This window comes from Panthera pardus, unplaced genomic scaffold (genome assembly GCF_024362965.1).
Source record: "Panthera pardus isolate Hobbes unplaced genomic scaffold, ASM2436296v1 HiC_scaffold_13, whole genome shotgun sequence".
Lineage (NCBI taxonomy): Eukaryota > Metazoa > Chordata > Mammalia > Carnivora > Felidae > Panthera > Panthera pardus.
In genome coordinates, this window is record NW_026526688.1 from 135,386,220 (window position 1) to 135,406,312 (window position 20,093).

Genomic DNA, 20,093 nt, shown 5'->3' on the forward strand with positions numbered 1-20,093 from the left:
TCAACAGTGAAATGATGTAATTAGGACATGGCTATTTGTGGCAATCATTCTTGTGTGTTGGTTGGTATTGGAAGAATAGAGAAATACAGGTTTTGTTAGGGTCAGGTGTAAGGCAGGGTAAAGATAGGAGTCAGAAGCTAAAAAATTTTAGCAGTCAAAGGCTTTATTTGGGAACTAAGGTCTCGGGCGAGGTTCCCTGACTCAGGGAAAGAGAGAGAGAAGAGTCAGGGAAGTCGCACCCAGGTGTGGTGGGGTGGGGTTTTTAAGCCGCAGCGGTTCCGGTTCTGGGTCCCGGTGGGCCTTTTTCCGAGTCAGGTCGTGCTGTCACTCGGTGATTGGTTGACCTCCAATTCTTCTGGCAGCTACTAGGGGCTTTTCGTTGGGTTGCGCTGGCAAGGTGGCCATCCCCTCTACTGTGGTTCCAAGGACATCCTAACAGTTTTCTTATTCTTTTCTTTTTTCCTTCCACCCTTCACTCCTTAATTCCCTTCCCTTAACCCCGTTAGTGAGAATGTACCACTCAGGAGAGTGTCAATACGTTTTTATATTTCATTTGTAGAAGAATATCTAATGCAAAAAATTAGAAAGGAAACAATAATACCCTGATTAGCAAAAGCTTATATCCAGTAACAAGTAATTTTTTTGTTTGTAAGATTTCATATCAGGACCCGCCTTTTATACAGTAGGTTTCTTTAAGGATTTTATAAATTTTATAAGTGTTTCGTTCATATATCTCTATTAAATGAATAAAGAATATTTAAAATAATTTGGATCGAGGAATGTATGGAAAAGTTAATAAGGAAAGTGTCAGCAGGAAGATTTCCTGCCTCACTCTACCCACGTAACTATCCGTGCAGCCATCCATAATACATTTATTAATTCATCTTCAGTATGTCAAGTATGTAGTGAACACTAAAAAATAGAGCAGAAAAATGTATCTATTTTTAAAAATTCCTAAGTTTTATTTTTTTAAAAATATGTAGGTCACTGATCTCAAACCAGGTTCAATTTATAAAAATGGTAGTGGAGCTGCCTGTTCCCCAGGAAATACCCTCCATGAATCCTAATATGTTTTTACTCTACCTGTGGTAGGTTGACAAATAGCCCCAGGTGGGATCACATTGTGTTGTTGGCTGTTGGCTGCAGGCTCAACCCTGGTGGAGAAGCTTCATGTGGATCCACCAGTGCGTGTTTTTCTAGGTGTTAAGAATGAATATTGTGGATTTGGGATGGGTGGATGATAGTGCCATAGACCTACACATAGGGTAAATGAACAAACATTCTTACCAGAACTCAAGAATCCATCAGAAAATTATAAATTTTCATTTCCTTTATTACCAATGAGGTTGTGCAGCCTTTCTTAGATTTGTGGCCATTCATTTTCTTGGATGAATTTGTCTTTTTTCCATTTATTTTTTTATTGCATGGTTTGCTTTTCTCAGTGATTTGTAGCCTGTATGTATTTTAGTTCACCTGCTTTTTTGTTCATTTTGGTATTACAGATATTTCATTCCTAATTTGTGGCTAGTGTTTACTTTCTTTCTGTTGATTTTTTCATATACAGAAGTTATTAAGTTTTAATTTGATAAGATTAATTTTGTGTGTAGTTTTTTATTTTTAAGACATTCTTCTTTACCCTGAGGTTATAAAGATATTTTCTAACATTTTCTTACAAATGTTTTAAAAGTTTTGTTTTTCAGATTACTTTCTTAATAGCTTTAGTGGCAAGGACATGGTGAATATAAGCTGTTGAAAGCAGAGCTAGGTAGCTGGAACAGAAAGAGACCTGGGTGAGATAGGGCATGCCATGATGAATATTTATTTGAATCCGTGATCACGTTACTACAATAAGTAAGATCATGAACTATCCATCAGAGGTTCCTGGGCAGAAATGCCTGAGGAGGCCATTTCAGGCAGAGGAAAGACCAGGTAGGGGAAAGCATGAAGGGTTTGAAATTCTAATGTTCCAGGAATAGCGGGTAGGTGACATTCAATGAGCATAAAATGAGGGGAGGGATATTGCAGAAGACAAAGCTGCAAAATTAGGTATACAGCAGAATTTGAGAAACATTTTTTGCCTTGCAAAGGGTTTTGACTGTATGCCACTGCAAGCAGTCATGTCACTTTTCAGGGAAGTTGTACTGATCTGTTAGGAATTTTAGAAAAATAAATAGAGCCCCACCATGGAGGATTGGTACTCTCACAGGGCTTTGCATGTCGTGGACAGACACTTGCCATTGCTCAGAATCTATTTAGAATATTTTCCCTATAATCAGCTGCAGAGTCTGCAGTGCATTCTTTTGATTATTAGTGGTGCATTTTCAGTCTTTGGGAAGGATTTGATATTTAGTAATAGGCAAAAGTTATTTGGAGGAAGTTTAGAAACTAAGGCAAATGAGCAAGCTGGGTAATTCCATTTCTGGTGACACATGATGACATGGATTTTTGGATTTGGCTTATAGAATGTTCTGGAAGCAACTTTCAAGAGGGATTTTAAAAACTGTTTTGAACCATGTCAGCTGCATTATGTGTACATAGCCTTCAAAGATAACTGAGGGATAGAGCAAAATTTACCTGAATGTATGAACTCTGATACTTTGAGAGAAATCAAAGTATAATTCACAATTAAAGCCTTCATCATTGTATAATCAGTCTGCAAAGAAGTCGACACTTACTTTCCCATTCTTATTTTCATCGATATCATTATTATTTCATTTGTACGATTTTAGTAATACAATTCTGCACCATCTTTTGTGTTTGTCCTTTCCTTTTCCCTGCTTTCAGGTCACAGCGTCTACTCCCACTCACGCAGGAATGACTTGTTGTTGATAGTGGTAAGCTGACTTCCTCTCCTGCATGTTTCTCATCCTCAGGATTGTTGTTGATGTGTCTGTTCCCTGTGGAGGATTCTGGCTTCCTGCCTTGCATTCTGTCATCATCTGCTTACCAACCAACTCTATTAGTGCTGATTTTGGTCCCTTCTGCCCCTACCTTCCCATTCAGTTCTTACCTTCTGAATTTGTATCAGATTCCCCTAACTACTTAAAAAAATACACTTTGGGTACCCAACACCTCTGAGCAAAAATGGTCATATGGTAATGGTTTACTTTTTTAAGTAATAAAATTGAATTTAAACAAACCATAAAGAACGAAGTTGTCTTCTACTAAACCTTCTTGTTTTAAAATAAACAGATAAGGAATTTAGAGAAAAATTTCTCCCTCTGTGGCCTATTTTAAATCACTTTAACTTACCTTTGGCTTGAGCTGCCTCCAGTTCATTCAACTTGTAAACTTTCATTGATCACTTTTTACTAGTTATCAGTCATTTGTCGCCTGTCTCTTATTTGCCAGGTGTTAAATGTTGGGGGAGAAAGTTTTACTAGTTATCAATCATTTGTTACCTGTCTCTTATTTGCCAAGGGTTAAATGTTGGGGGAAGAAAGTTTCTTTTTTTTTTTTAATGGTTATTTATTTATTTTGAGAGAGAGAACACAGGCATGTGGGGAGGAGGGGAGGGACAGAGAGAGAGAGAGAGAGAGAGAGAGAGAGAGAAAATCTCAAGCAGGTTCCATACTGTTAATTGCACAGTCAAACACAGGGCTCGATCTCATGAAACATGAGATCATGACCTGGGCCGAAATCAAGAGTCAGACGCTTAACTGACTGAGCCACCAAGCGCCCATGTGGGAGAAAGTTGAATAGGACATGGTCTTTGCCTTCCATAATCTTGTATTTGTCCAGTGTTGGAAAAAAACCAAATTAACAGTTACGTAACAGTGTGAAAAATGCTGTGATGAAGATATACACAGGATTGTATGGTGACAAAGAAGAGAGCATCTCTATCAAATTGGGAGATTGGGTAATGCTTTCTAGAAGAGGGACAGTTGAACTGGGATCTAAAGTGTGATTAATAGGTAAATTAGAGCCCTGGAGTGCGCCCCCCCCTCCCCCCCCACGGTTCAGAGTGTGGGCAGGCATAGAAGTGTGAAGGCATAGCAGGGAGGTATAGGTATAGGAGCAGTAAAGTGGAAGGGTAGGAGGTGAATAGCGTTATTAGATCTAGGCGGGGGCCACATAATGAAAACATAATGAAAAGCCTTGAAATTCATACTTTCCTAAAAGCTGTGGGAATCGTTTGTTCATTGATTCATTTCTACTGTGTATTAAATCCTTGGCTAGGTGTTAAGGATTTGAGAAGTGCAGATGGCTTTGAGGGAATTTGTAGGTTAGTGAAAGAAATTGATAAGTAAGGAGAAATGATCTTTGAGGAAGTTGGTAACTTGAAAGGTAAGTGGTTGTTGATGTGATCCCCCCCCTCCCCCCTCCCCGGAGATGTTTAAGAACGGTGAAGATTTTCTATAGGAAGAGAACTAGGATACATACACTATAAGTTCTTAAGAATTTTATGTGTAATATGTTTTCGTCTGTGTGAGGAATAGTAAAACTAGCACATTCAGAATATCTGGACATAAAATCTGATATTCTCACATACCAGGTGTATGACCATATGTAAGTTAATCTTAATATTCAATCGCCCATTATCTACTGTGAACTCAATACAAAGTTAACTGAAATTTGGTTCCCACCATGAGGAAATTACAGACTAATGGGAGTAACTAGTAATATTGGTATATGTATATTGCAGTAGAATGAGTCTTGATGGCTGTCACTGAGCTCTTGCGCTAGGTATTAATTTTAGTGCTTTTCTTGTGGTAACTCATTTGGTAAAGTACATTACAAAAACACTGCGAGGTGGGTTCTGATAGTTACTGTCTTTTTACACGTGAGGAATCTGATGCACAAAGATAGCAACCAACCTAGTCAAGTTACACAGCTCCTGCAGCTAGGATTTGAACCCAGGCAATTAACTGCAAAATTTGTGTAACCACTATGCTATACTTTTTAATGATGAATATTCTACAATAGACTATCATTAAAGTACCATGGTAGGATAAAATGTAGCATAACACACTCTGGCTAGAGATTTGAGAAAGAACTTCTCTGAAAAGTGACCTCAGAGCTGTTTTAAGCCTGCTAGGAAAAGTGGAGGAGGGACATCCTTGGCAGGTAACACACAAACACCCAGAGGACTAAAAACCCGACCAGGCTGGGAGATACTTTCAGTGTGGCAGAATTAACAGCAAGAGAATTAGCTTAGTAAGAGAGGAGGCTGGAAGTATTCATGAGACCAGAGTGTCTAAGGACTTAGATTAAGGTATTTCAATTTATTCTTAGGCAATAAGGAAATCAACAGAGGTTTTAAATCAGAATTGATGTGATATCTCCTTTGTTTTTCAGGAGATAATTTAGGAGCTTTAGGAAGGTATGCTCTAGGCAAGAATACCAGTCACATGTTAATGAGATTTAGACTAATTTTATAGATTATTTCAAAGAAACAGCTTTTTTATCCTTATATTGTTTTTCTGTTTTTAGTTTCATTGATTTTTGCCCTAATTTGTTATTTCCTTCCATTTCTTGAAGTTTAAGTTGTTCTTCTTTTTCTCCTTTCCTAAGGTAGAATTTTAGCTCTTTTTTCTTTTGTAATCTATGTATTGAGTGCTACAAATGTCCCTCGAAAAACATCTTTCACTGTATTTTATACATTTTGACAAGTTGTATTTTCATTTTGTTCAAAATGTTTGTAAATTTTTCTTGATACTTCTTCCATGTGTTATTTAAAGGTGTGTTATTTGGGGCGCCTGGGTGGCTCAGTTGGCTGAGCATCCAACTCTTGATTTCAGCTCAGGTCATGATCCCAGTGTCCTAGGATCAAGCCCTGTGTTTGGCTCCGTGCCGAGCTTCAAGCCTGCTTGAGATTCTCTTTCTTCCTTTGCTCTCACCACCTTGCATTTGCTCTCTCTCTCTCTAAAATAAAATAAGGGGGTATTATTTAATTTTAAATATTTGGCCTTTCTAGCTGTCTTATGTTACTGATTTTCTGTTTAATTCCATTGTAATTTTAGAACATACTTTGTTCTAAAATTTTTAAAGGGTATTTATGGCACAATGTGTGATTTATCTTGAAGTATGTCCCATGTGAGTTTGAGAAGAATGTGTATTCTCTTGTTGGATAGAGTGTTCTATAAATATCAACTGTGGATCCAATTGATTGATAGTACTGTTCAGTAAACTGTCTCTATTGATTTCCTGCACACCTGATCCCTGATCTGTCAATTATTGTAGGAGAGCTGTTGAAGACTCTTTCTCCCTTTGATTCTATCAGTTTTAAATGTTTGCTTATTTATTTTTGAGAGAGAGCCAGAGTGCATGAGCAGGGGAGGGGCAGAGAGAGAGGGAGACAGAGAATTCAAAGCAGGCTCCATGCTGTCGGTGCAGAGCCCAATGTAGGGCTCAAACCCACGAACCATGAAATCATGACCTGAGCTGAAACCAAGAGTCGGACACTCAACCGACTGAGCCACCCAGGCACCCCTGATTCTATCAGTTTTTTGCCTTACGTTGGTTGATACTCTTGGTTAGGCTCATACATGTTAAGGATTGTTACCTTCTTGGAGAATTGACCCTTTTGTCAGTATTGTCATGACCCTCTTTATCGCTGATATTTTTCCTTGTTCTAAAGACTGTTGTCTAAAATTAATATAGCTACTTCAGCTTTCTTCTGAAGTTAGCATTGTGTATCTTTCTCCATCTCTTTACTTTTAACTTGTCTGATTACAGTAAAACCTTGGTTTGCGAGCACAATTCATTCCAGAAATATGCTTGTAATCCAAAGCACTTGTGTATCAAAGTGAATTTCCCCTTACAAAATAATGGAGACTCTGATGATTCATTCCACAACTCTGTAATATTCATATAAAAATGATTACAATACTGTAATATAATACAAAATATAAGGAAAAATAAACAAATCAACCCACACTTACCTTTGAAAAATCTTTGTGGCTGGTGTGAGGGAGACAACAGAAAGGAGGGTTATTGTGTAAGATGACTTTCACTATCACTAGCAGATGTTGACTACAGTACAGTATTAAACTCTTGTCATATATTGTATTTAGTGTAACTGGCAATAAGGCAGCAGAGGAAAGGGTCTGTGTCCTGCAGGTAGCCTGACCTAGAATGAAGCAAAGCATTCCTAAGCTTATTCTTGTATGGAAAAGCAAAAGAGTGTCCATAGGTGCTTTGAAGTGACAAAAAATACACCAGTGTCAGTTGTGGGCACCTTCCAGTGTTCTGAAAAATCACTGATTTCTGCCAGACACCACGGCCTGATACCAAGCATCTGAGCATGGGAGAATATCACCCACAATCCCACAGTGAAAGAGAGAAGAACCATTGGCTCAGTTGTGATCATGTGACATTTGGCATCTTGTACTACTTGTATTGCAAGACATCGCTCATTTGTCAAGTTAAAATTTATTAGAAATGTTGGCTCATCTTGTGGGATGCTCACAGAACAACTTACTTGCAATCGAAGGCTTTACTGTTATTTACATTTAAAGTGGCTTTCTTGGGGCGCCTGGGTGGCTCGGTCGGTTAGGCGTCCAACTTCGGCTCAGGTCACGATCTCGCGGTCCCTGAGTTCGAGCCCCGCGTCGGGGTCTGTGCTGACTGCTCAGAGCCTGGAGCCTGTTTCAGATTCTGTGTCTCCCTCTCTCTCTCTGACCCTCCCCCGTTCATGCTCTGTCTCTCTCTGTCTCAAAAATAAATAAACGTTAAAAAAATTTTTTTCAAAAAAGTGACTTTCTTGTAGACACCATGTAGTTGGGATGTATTTTTTAATCCCCTGTGATAGCCTTGTATCTTTTAATTGGTGCATTTAGACTATTCAGATCTAAAGTGATTATTGATCTAGTTGGATTAATATCTGTCATATTTTTAATTTTCCTCTTTGCTGCATTTGTTCTTTGTTTCCCCCATTCTTTTCTGCCTTTTCTAGTTTTAACTGGTTTTAACATAATTTCCTTTTATCTTCTCTCAGCATATCAATTACTTTTATTTTTAACAAGTTAGTGGTTGCCTTAGAGTATGAATTTTTTACTAATCTTTATCTGCCTACAAGTAACACTATTATTAAGGTATAATACAGGTATCTTACTACATTATTCCTAATTCCTCCCTCCTGTCCCTTTATGAGATTGCTGTCATTCATCTCATTAATTCACAATACAGTATTACTATTATTATTTTAAAAACAATTCTTAGATCAATTAGGAATAATCAAAGATTACACCAAAATTAAAAGTTTTTGTACAGCAAAAGAAACAATCAACTTAATAAAAAGACAACCAACTGAATGGGAGAAGATATTTGCAAATTCTGTATCTGGTAAGGGGTTAATAATATACAAAATATATAGGGGCGCCTGGGTGGCTCAGTCAGTTAAGCGTCCAACTCTTGGTTTCCACTCAGGTCATGATGTCATGCTTCGTGAGTTTGAGCCCCACAGCAGACACCGCACTGACAGTATGGAGCCTGTGTGGGACTCTCTCTCCCTACCTCTCTCTGTCCCTCCCCCACTTGCACTCTCTGTCAAAATAAATAAGCTTAAAAAAACAAACAAACCCAAAACATAATAACTAACACAACTCAACACCAAAAAAACAAATAATACAATTAAAAATGGTCAGGACACATGAGTAGACATGTTTGCACAAAGACATACATATGGCCAGCAGACAAATGAAAAGATGCTCAACATCACTAATCATCAGAGAAATGCAATCAAAACCACAATGAGATATCACCTCATACCTGTCAGAATGGCTAAAATCAAAAACACAAGAAATAACAAGTGCTGGCAAGGATGTGGAGAAAAGGGAATCCCTGCACACTGTATGCAAGCTGGTGCAGCCCCTAGGGAAAACAGTATGAAGGGTCCTCAAACAACTTAAAACTGGAAATGCCATATGATCCAGTAATTTCACTAGTAGGTATTTACCCAAAGAAAATGAAAACACTAATTTGAAAAGATATATGCACCCCTTTGTTTATTGCAGCATTATTTACAATGGCCAGGATATGGAAGCAACCCAGGTGTCTGTCCATAAGTGAATGGATAAAGGAGGTGTGGTGTATATATACAATGGAATATTACTCCACCATTAAAAGAGAGTGAAATGTTGCCATTTGCAACAACATGGTTGAAGCTAGAGGATATAATGCTAAATGAAATAAGTCAGAGAAAGATAAATACCATATGATTTCACTCATAATGTGGAATTTAAGAAGCAAAACAAAGAAAAAAGGAAAAAAAAAACCCAACTGATAACTATAGAGAACAAACTGATGGTTACTGGAGGTGAGGTAGGGGTGATGGGTTAAATAAGTGAGGGGGATTGGGGTTCCTGGGTGGCTCAGTTGGTTGAGCATCTGACTTTGGCTCAGGTAGTGATCTCACGGTTCGTGAGTTCCAGCCCCACATTGGGGTCTGTGCTGACAGCTTAGAGCCTTGAGCCTGCTTCGGATTGTTACCCTCTCTCTGCCCCTCCCCCGTTTGCTGTCTGTCTCTCTCTCCCTCACAAAAAATAAACATTAAAAAAGACTTTAAATAGGTGATGGGGATCAAGAGTACAACTAATCTTTTTTTTTTTAATGTGTGTTTTAAGTTTATTCATTTTGTGAGAAAGAGAGAGTACATGTGCGAACAAGCAGGGGAGGGGCGGGGAGAGAGAATCCTCAGCAGGCTCCACACTGTCAATGCAGAGCCCAATATGGGGCTCAAGCTCACAAACCATGAGATCATGATCTGAGCCAAAATCAAGAGTTGGATGCTTAACTGACTGAGCCATGTAGGTACCCCAACAGTACACTAATCTTGGTGAGCAATGTATGGAATTGTTGAATCACTATATTGTATACTTGAAACCAATGTAACACTGTATATTAATTATACTTGAATTAAGAAAAAGAATAATAAAATTTTATTTTACCTTTATTTATTCCTTCTCAGACATTCCTCTTCCTTTTGTTATGTAAATGACTTTCTGACGTGTATCATTTTCAGTAGAGACCACAGGTTTAGGGGGTGAGAAAGGCAGAGGTTTTGAAAATTAGGATCTTAGAGTGAGATTTCACAATTTGAAATTTGAGAAGTAGAGAAATTCCTAGTGGTGGTAGGTTTAGGGTTATGGCCCTGAAGGTTTGGGACCTGCTAATATGCATCTCGCTGCTGAGGTCAGTGCACTGTGCCATCCACTGAGGATATTGGTAAATGATGACAGAGCTGTTGGCTTGTACTAGAATTAAGTGGAGGTATGTAGAATGCAAAAATGTGTTGGTATTAGGCAACCTTCAACTACAGAAGCATCGTGCTATATACTTTTGTGGGTGTTTTACAAAATTCAGAATGCAATTTGCATGAAAATACACTTTCAGAGAGTGCTGGGGATTTCAGGTCAGCCTATAAAATTTATTTTATTTATTTATTCCATAATATAATTTAATTACACTGGATTCATCATATCAAATACTCCAACTGCCATTTAACTATTAGAGTAAATTTGCCTTTGGAGCTCTCAAAACAGCAGTGCAGCCTGTGAGAAGTAGGGGTTCAAGAATGGTGTCAGGGAGATGTCAAAAATGGCTGCTTGTACTTGGAAATCATATGTGAAATGTTCTTAAATGGATGGGAGTTGCTTTTGACTTTGGAATATGCTTTTGCCTATGAAGAGAGAAAATTAAGCACAGCAAAAAGATGCTTTGAGAAGTTGTCCAGTATGTGTATGGATGATGAGTATACAGATGGGCTGGGAAGGATGAAGGGATATTGGGAATAGGTCTTAAGTAATTATATTTTGCCATATAAGTGAGGTCGCTGACCTTATAATATCTTACAGATGAGGCTATAATCTGATAACAAGTGTCCTTGTAAGGCAAAAAATGCTCCAACAGGCAGAAAAGTTAAATTCTAATTTAGGACTGTATCTGTAGGTCTTTTTCTCTCTTTGTTTTTTTTTTTAATAGATCTTTTTCGGTGTACATATATGTTAGATTGTTGGGTTATAGACCCAGTTCATGGGGAACCTCTCCAAGTTTTGTCCTTTACTCTTCGAAAGTGTAAGAAGTTTTGCTTGTACTCTTTACAGTGAAGAAAAAAAAAAATAGGTTTTTTTCCCACAGAAAGTTTAAGAACAAAATAAAAAGCTGAGAAATTGCTAGTAATTCTTTGATTTCTCTTAGCAATGTGAGATATTTGTTTTTTCTCTTGTGGAATTAAGGGGCTATTTAGAAAAGCTATTTTAAGCTTTTAGCTGAGCTGCTCAGAGGCAGCTAGTTACTTGACAAATATATATTTTTTTTAATGTAGGCTATTTCTTTGTTTTATACCCTTCTATAATTTAAATAATGGCAGACTTCTTAAAGACTTTTGGTGGGGGGTGGGGAGAAGGTTAAAGTATCTGGGATTTTCAAGCATTAACATGGGAGATTAGAATAAGAAATACTGTCTGGGCTCATTGCAGTAATTATCTCATTGCTATTTAAATAACCCCCTGTTGGCAGGATGGCAGTACAAACACTTTTCCCTTGTGAAACAAAATAGGGTTTGTATTAGAAAACCAGTTCTTATAAAGAATAATCTTTATAAATATTTTGAAAACCTCTAATAACATTACCTCCAGAATAATCATTCTGTGGTGTATTATTATTATTATTATTATTATTATTATTACTATTATATTTTGCATCTCTTCTATATTACTTTATAAGCCTCTTATTGAGCATCTAACAAAGGAATAAATATTTTGTTAATGTTTTATCATTGTGTAAATCTCTAAAACCTAGTACTGTAAAGGCTTAAACTGTTTTCCTTCCTTGCTGAAGTAACTAAAAATGTAAATGAAAAGGATTAAATGTTTCGTGATTAAGCTATAAAGAAAGAAAAAAGAATTGTTGAGTGTAACTAATGTGCTTGGCACGTAATAGAAATGAAGTTCTTTTAGTATGCATAACCAAAAGGCTGTGAGGAAAGATTTTACAAATGAGAGAAACCCAGGATTCAAGGGGGTTCACCTGAAGTTACCTATTTCATACGGGTATGTTTGTACAGGTTTGACTGAAAAATGCTTATTCTTTTTAGTCTTTCACTGCTGAGGAGTATTGTAAACATGATAGTTCTTGGTCTGAATGCTACTTTAAATATGAATATTGGAGTGGAAATAAAGCAATGAACCAGCAATCTAATATGCTTAAGTGTTTCTTGGTAAGTTTGGAGAAAAAAGAGGAATCTGAATGTTTTCCATTACTGCAATTATCTCAGTGAGAAATACCAGTAAACCTACTTAGCTGATTGATATATATCCTTTTGTATCAGATAAATCTTAAATAGAGACAGTACAATAGCATTATTGCATCTAGTTAATGTTGGTCGTTATGTGATAGTGTGGGTTTTTTTTTTTTTAATGAAAGTTTGTTAGTTTAGACTTTTAAGAAAAATCAAAGATTTCTTTCCCATTGTAACCACTGCTTGGTGATAAACAAACATGCTAGAGTGTCAGTTTCCAAGAATTGAATAATTTAAAATAGGCACGTGAATATGAGTAAGCCGGAAGGGTACTTGAACGGGAGGTGGGAGGCATGGATTCTCATCCAGTTCCTTATTACTGTGAGATTTTGAGCAAGTTGCTCTTGTCTCAGGGCCTTGCTTAAAGGTGGAGTTAATCCTCTCTTCCATCCACTTGCTTAAGTTAGAATGAAGAGCAAAGGAGAAGGTCTGAAAGTGCTTGGAGGCTCTAATTTAGAGTACTATGTGACTTTTTAAAAAATGACATGGATCCCTTGGAAAGCTGGGATCTTTTGCTTAAAGAAACTTTTTGAAGTGTTAGGGGAACGTGAATCTCCTAAATCCTCGCCAGGACTGTCCAGATTATTGAACTCTAGATATGGGCTAAGGAAAAAGAACAGAGATAAGCATAATCTAAAATGTTAGCTAATTACCATAAGTTTTATAATTTACTTCAAATTTTATTTTTGTTCTGGGACTCTCCAGGACTGTAAATACCACATAGGCTATTTGAATATATTTGTTGAAATCTTTATAACTGGAGGACTTACGTATTTTCCAAGAATGAAATATGTTAAACAGCTTTGAACTAAACTACCTTTTGTTTTTCATTTTGTGGTTTAGAGGTTCTCTTGGCCGTTTGCCTGTGTGTCTTAGCACCCTGCCCCACGATTGGACCCCTCAGAATATACTGAGTGCTCTCTGCACAGCAGCCCCTCAACACAGATGAGCCCTCGGCAGAGCTCTCTAGGCAGTGTCTGTCTACTCCTCACCTAATATGAGTCACCCCATGCCTCCTGTTGCAGTCGGCTACAGTGCATAACCAGGTACCCGTGGCCAATATGGAATTCACTCAAAATTCTCAGGGGCAAGCATGTTTAAGATGCCAGTTCTTAGAGTTTTAAAAATCAGTGGACAGAAGTTTAGTAAGTAAAGCTCTAGCCTTGCAGTAATCTTTCATTCCTTAAGAAATGGTCTACTGGCTTATGTGGTTATGAAGCAAAATTAAAAATTAATCTTCAGGCTATTCCTGCTTTTCTACAGATTAGAAAGCAAATTGCTTTTTATCTAAGTTCTGTATATTCATAGTGTCCTCCCAACTTTCCTGGTTTCTTTTGTAAGATGCCCTGTTTTTGTGTCTGAAATTGGCTAATTGCTGGCGCAGTTCATGGTAGTTGAAAAGGGCTGATAGTTCTTCCTGAATGCTTAGTGTTATTGATTCTATTACATATTCTAACCCAGCGGTTGTTTTATTTATTTTTTAACTGCAGCTCTAGCCAGGGATACATTTTATGTTGTGATTTGGTATGCATGAATTACCTAAAATAAGTTTCATGGAATAATAATCAACCATACTATATGTGTTCTTCTGTTTCATTTTTTTAATGCTTATTACGATCCACTAAATGAATTAACATGACCTGCCAAAGGGTTTCAAAGTACGGTTTGAAAAAGTGGTCTTCAGTTATATGAAAAAATTTACTGTTGTCTTATGATTTGTAAAATATATTGGGATATCATTTGTTTTAATCTGCATGTTTTCAAACTGTAACAAAGTAGACTCTTCAAACAGGTACCCAAACTGTAATCCTTCATATAGAAAAAAAAATTAAATAATTAAAAGTAGATTCAGTTGACTGACCTAGATTCAGTAGATTCAATTGACTGGGTGATTCAGTCAATTAAGCATCTGACTCTTGGTTTCAGCTCAGGTCATAATCTCACGATTGGTTGGTTTGAGCCCCGCGTCAGGCTCTGCGCTGACAGTGCAGAGCTTACTTGGGCTGTTGCCTCTCTCTCTCTCTCTCTCTCTCTCTCTCTCTCTCTCTCTCTCTGTCTCTGTCTCTCAAAAATAAATAAATAAACTTAAAAATAAATAAAAAGCTTCATGTTTTGAGGGGTGGGTTTCATTGTTGTTTTGATGTTTGAGGTGAGGGTGAACTTTCTAGTCTTCATTCTTTTATATATACTCAGCTATTAAACAGCATATTAGTAGTAAGATATGTGATCCCTTTATTTTTTGTGCTTCATAATGACTGTTTAATTGGAAACATTTGATACTTGTTCAATTAATATTTTACATTTTGTATAAATTGTGTCAAAGCCAGTAGGAATATTGGGTGCCATGATTCCTAATTTGTCAGGGAGACTTATCAAAATTACCTTTGCCTCTCTACCTTTTCTATTTAAAGAAGTAGAAGAGAACTTTCAAATAGAATTTTGTGTTTTTTCTGGCCTTTTCTAAGCTCTTGACCTGGTCAAGATGATGACACTTTGTGTATGAACTTCTTCCCACAGAATTAGAAGAGTTTATCACCCACCAGCCAAGATGAACATGGTGAAGAGGATCATGGGGCGACCGAGGCAGGAGGAGTGCAGCCCCCAAGACAATGCCTTAGGACTGATGCACCTCCGCCGACTCTTCACTGAGCTGTGCCACCCTCCCCGGCACATGACTCAGAAGGAACAAGAGGAGAAGCTGTACATGATGCTGCCAGTGTTTAACAGGGTAGGTCCAGGTTGCCAAGCCCAGGCCTTCCAGGATTGGGTGGCACTCCAGAAATTTCAAGTTTCTAATAAATTACAGGTAGGAAGAAAATAATAGAATGAGTTTTTAAGAAGCTTGATGTTTTCATACCTTCCTTTCAATTTGCTTTCAAGCCATGCGACTTGATCTGAGGCCTGGTCAGAGTGAACTCCATTTAGTTCTAATAGATAAAAGGAAGACAGAGCATTCTGTAAAATGTTCTTATAATGGTTGGGTTGAGTGTTGGAAGAGGGATAGGTTGTAAATTACTACTTGTTATTTCCATTGTTTTTTGAATTGATGGTTTATTGCACCAAATGGTATAATTAATTGCCCAAGTGTTTTGTATACTTTACACAATCATCTCAGTTTGCTTTGTTGTTTGGCAGGTTTTCTGTAAGAGATTTTGAAAGAGGATAGATGTAGGCTCTAGGGACTCTATTAAATAGAGTTAATTTTTAAATGTATTTTGTCAAGTTGATTATATGGAGCAATCTTGGTGGGGTTATTTAAAATAATTTTTAAACTTTTATCGAAGGTATACAGGTACGTGGTTGAAAAGGTCAGGTGGTTCCATAGGGCTTCTAGATGCCCCACCACTCTGCGCTGCCAAATGCTGCTGTGACCTTTAGCTGTTTTAGCACTGAAGGGCACCCCTGAAAAGAAAGTTGTCTTTAAGTATGTGGGGATCTGGGGAAGGAAGTCTCCTTCAAGAATGTGATGTGATTCATGAGGCATTAAAAGATAAGCATTAGCGCAATTGGAATTAACTGGGCTAAATTAACAAAGAAAGTAATTAGTGTAAGAGGCTAACGTATGAGTTAAGATGAAAGGCAACAAACATTCTAATATGTGCCAGCATCTATAACGAGTTGAAGAAACTGATTTTATGTGAGGAAGAGCCAAAATAAGACTGTCAAGATTGATAGGAGGCTTGTCATGATGGGTTTATATGTTGTATTAGGAGCTAATACTTTTTCCTGGAGGCATGGAGAGCCAATGAAGTATTTTAAGCAATAGAATCAGAGTAGAAGGAACCAAGGCAAGCTCTCTCCTAGCTTTCTAATTTGGGAAACTGGGTGAATGTTTTTCCCAGTAGTTGAGAAAGAAAGATTAAAAAGATAGATTCAGTTTGGATCATTGAGTCTGAACTATTTGCAAGCTTCCCACGTGGATGTATTCAGTAGGCAATTGGAAGCTCAGGTAGGGGATTTGGCTGGATATGTGCTTTTTGGACTCTGGCACAGATGGGGTAGTTGAAACGCTGGAAGGGGATAGAGATTGCTCATGGCTTATAATGCCAAGTGAGAAGAGCAATAGGCTAAGGATGAATCATGGAGAGTACGAATGTCTAATGAAAGGAGGGGAACCCATAAAGAATACAGAATAGGAGCTGGTCAGCACAAAAGGGATCAGGAGGGGGTGATTATGGAGTTCAAAAGGTAAATATAGGAAAAGAGAGAGTAGTAAGTTACTAGAATGGTGGAGCCAGAAAACAGCGAGTTGAGGAGTGAATGGAAGATGAAAAGAGACAGTAAATAATATACCGGGCTTATAGAAATTTGAAAAAAGAGAGAACAAAAGAGATAGATGGACGTCAACTTGGCTACAAAAGGGTGGGTTTTTTCTGGATGTTTTCAGTGTTTTGCTTTGTTTGTAAAGATGGAGGAAATCCAGGTTCGTAAAGAGAAGGGGAGAAACCAGCAGAGGAGGAAATTTGGAAAATTCCAAGAATGAAATTGATTGAGGGAGGAGAGCATGGAGTCAAATTATGGGGGGGGGGGGGGGGGGACAGGTGAGTCTTCAGCAAGAGAAAAATACTTATTTCATCCTAGAGGAGAGCACATCTTGTTGGGTGTGAATATGATTGTAGTTAAGGAGGTGGGAAGTTGAATAAGATCTTGCTTGATGACCTTGATTTCTTGTAGTCATCAACAGAAGATGTGGTCGGTTAAGAGCCTTGGAGTAAGTTGAGTTGGGCTTAAGGAAAGTGTGATGGTTTGGAATAATAATGAAGGAAAATGAGAGAGATAGTTGAAAGGGATAGTAAAAGAATTGAAGGATATTGAGGGTCCAGTAACAGTTGGAGATGATAAATTTGTACTGGATCTTATCCTTGTGGGTGTGTGATTTTTCTCTTGCAGGTACTCAGTAGCAGGTGTGTAAGTAAAAGTAGAGGAGGCAGACAGGTACGTTGTTTATTGGGATTAAGGTTTTGCTGGGCTGGTAAGGCAGAAGGGCAGGAGTACAAGGAGGAACATAGTGAGATCAGTTCACATGTCACCCATCAGGTTGGGTAGAATAGAAGAGAGGGTGCAAACATTAATACATCTAGAGGATGTTCATTTTTTTAATCTATGAAATAAGAGGCTGAGAATGATGCAGGGAGGAGATGGTAGAATAGGAACACGAGGAGAAGTGGGGAAAGGTTTAAAATAGCTGTTTTGAAAACGAGGGAAAGAACTGATTATGGACAAGCCATTTTTTCAAGCCCTGGTGAGGTAACAGTCATTAATTTTTATTGGAATCAGTTCTGGGAAGTTGTTTGTTTCTTTTTTTCTAATCTTTTTATTTTTGTTTTACCTCAGTGCCCTGTACTATTGCCCACTGAATAGTTTGAGGTTATTTCCTTCTCTCAGACTTACACACATTTACAAAGTGATGATAATGTGGAGGATAGTTAGGACAGTTGTTATTCTCAGATATTAACATAAATTAATAAGTAATATTCTACATATGTATCGATGTATTTCATCAGTTAGGCTTCTACAGCCAGCCCACATGAGGCTTAGACTGGAAGAATCATATAAATATTTGTGTTTTGTCTTTTTTTTAAAGTAGACTTGAGATGCTGTATTGCTTAGACTGTTCTCTTGTGTCCTATGTTTGTCATTTCTTTCAAGTTAAATTTTTATTTTTAATTTAAAATTTCTTCAAATTTTTATTTAAATTTTAGTTAACATATAGTGCAATATTGGTTTCAGGAGTAGAATTCAGTGGTTCATCACTTACATACAACAAACACCCAGTGCTCATTCCAACAAGTGCCCTACTTAATGCCCATCCCGCATCTAGCCCATCCCTCACCTACTTCCCTTCATCAGCCCTCAGTTCTTTATAGTTAATAGTCTCTTATGGTTTGTTTCCTGCTCTCTCACTCTCAATCTTTTTTTTTTTTTTTTACCCCTTCCCATATGTTCATCTGTTTTGTGTCTTAAATTTCACATATGAGTGAAATCATGATATTTGTCTTTCTCTGACTTATTTTGCTTAGTATAATACATTCTGCATCTATCCACATCATTGCAAATGGCAACATTTCATTTGTTTTGATGGCTGAGTAATATTCCATTATACATACCACATCTTTATCCATTCATCAGTCGATGGACATTTGGGCTCTTTCCATAGTTTGGCTATTATTGATAGTGCTGCTGTAAACACCGGGGTACATGTACCCCTTTGATTCTGTATTTTTGTGTCCTTTGGGTAAATACCTAGTAGTGCAATTGCTGGATCATAGAGTAGTTCTATTTTTAACATTTTTGATGAATCTCCATACCGTTTTCCGGAGTGGCTCTACCAGTTTGCAGTCCCACCAGCAGTGCAAGAGGTTTTCCCTTTCTCCACATCCTCGCCAACATCTGTTATTTTGTGTGTTGTTAATTTGAGCCATTCTGATAGGTGTGAGGTGGTATCTCATCATAGTGTTGATTTGTATTTCCCTGATGATGAGTGATGTTGAGCATCTTTTCATGTCTGTTAGCCAACTGGATGTCTTCTTTGGAAAAGTGTCTATTCGTGTCTTCTGCCCATTTCTTCACAGATTTTTTTTTTTTTTTTTTTTTTTTTTGGTGTTGAGTTTACTAAGTTCCTTTGTATTTTGGATAGTAACCCTTTACCAGATATTCCATTTACTGATAACTTCTCCCATTCCACAGCTGTTTTTTATAGTTGTTGATTATTTCCTTTACTGTCCAGAAGCTTTTTATCTTGATGAGGTCCCAATAGTTCATGTTTGCTTTTGTTTCCCTTGCCTCTGGCAATGTGTCTAGTAAAGTTGCTAAGGCTGAGGTCAGTGAGGTTGTTGCCTGTGTTCTCTAGGATTTTTATGGTTTCTTGTCTCACATTTAGGTCTTTCATCCATTTTGTATTTATTTTTGTGTATTGTGTAAGAAAGTGGTCCAGTTTCATTCTTCTGCACGTTGCTATCCAGTTTTCCCAGATTTGTTGAAGAGCCTCTTTTTTTCCATTGGATATTCTTTCCTGCTTTGTCAAAGATTAGTTGGCCATATAGTTGTGGGTCCATTTCTGAGTGTTCTATTCTGTTCCATTGACCTATGTCAAGTCAAAAATTTTTAATTGCCTGAGTAAAAGCACATAGATATGCATTGCCTTATGTCTCTAAAACAGTGAGTGATTTAAATATCATAAAGGTCAGTCAGCTTTTAACTAATGAAAAGATTGGAAGTTATTTCTGGAACATTGTGACCAATTTAAAAAATATATAAACAGTGTTTGTTGGATTATTATTAACAAACTACAATTGTCTTTAGATAAGACATCCCATCCATTAAGTTTTGAAATATATAGCCATATTTATTTCACGTTCAACCATTTATACACGAACATTCTCTATTGCTAAGAAGTAGGTTTGATAAAAGAGCTCAGTAGGGCTCTAGAATTCCTACCATGATTGCTAAAAATGAATCATACTGGGGCGCCTGGGTGGCTTAGTTGGTTGGGCATCCGACTTCGGCTCAGGTCATGATCTCACGGTCTGTGGGTTCAAGCCCTGCATCAGGCTCTGGGCTGACAGCTCAGAGCCTGGAGCCTGTTTCCAATCGTGTGTCTCCCTCTCTCTCTCTGCCCCTCCCCTACTCTCACTTTGTCTCACTCTGTCTCTCAAAAATAAATAAATATATATATATATAATTAAAAAAATAAATAAAAATGAATCATACTATCGATTTTTGAGACTTTGCTTGATTCGTGCTAAATTGTAAATAAACCATGTTGTTACACATGGGCATTCATCTATCTACAGAATCATTTTTTTTAAAACGTGGTCAGTAGTGTTATTTCAGTATGTGATTTTTGACTTTA

General features: G+C 37.5%; 1 protein-coding gene across 13 annotated transcripts in view; it reads left to right on the forward strand.

The window, feature by feature from the left end:
- WDFY3 (WD repeat and FYVE domain containing 3) overlaps nt 1–20,093 on the forward strand; it is a 243,955-nt gene that overhangs the window by 44,798 nt on the left and 179,064 nt on the right. For 9 of the 13 annotated variants that reach the window (XM_019465333.2, XM_019465400.2, XM_019465375.2 and 6 more), the window contains one exon: nt 14,759–14,969. In XM_019465333.2, coding sequence (XP_019320878.1) covers nt 14,790–14,969 — 180 coding nt within the window. In that variant the 5' untranslated portion in view covers nt 14,759–14,789. Of the gene's footprint in view, nt 1–2,784; nt 2,835–13,084; nt 13,288–14,758; nt 14,970–20,093 lie in introns of all 13 variants that reach the window. The other 4 variants (XM_019465343.2, XM_053901418.1, XM_019465354.2 and 1 more) reach the window with 3 other exon arrangements.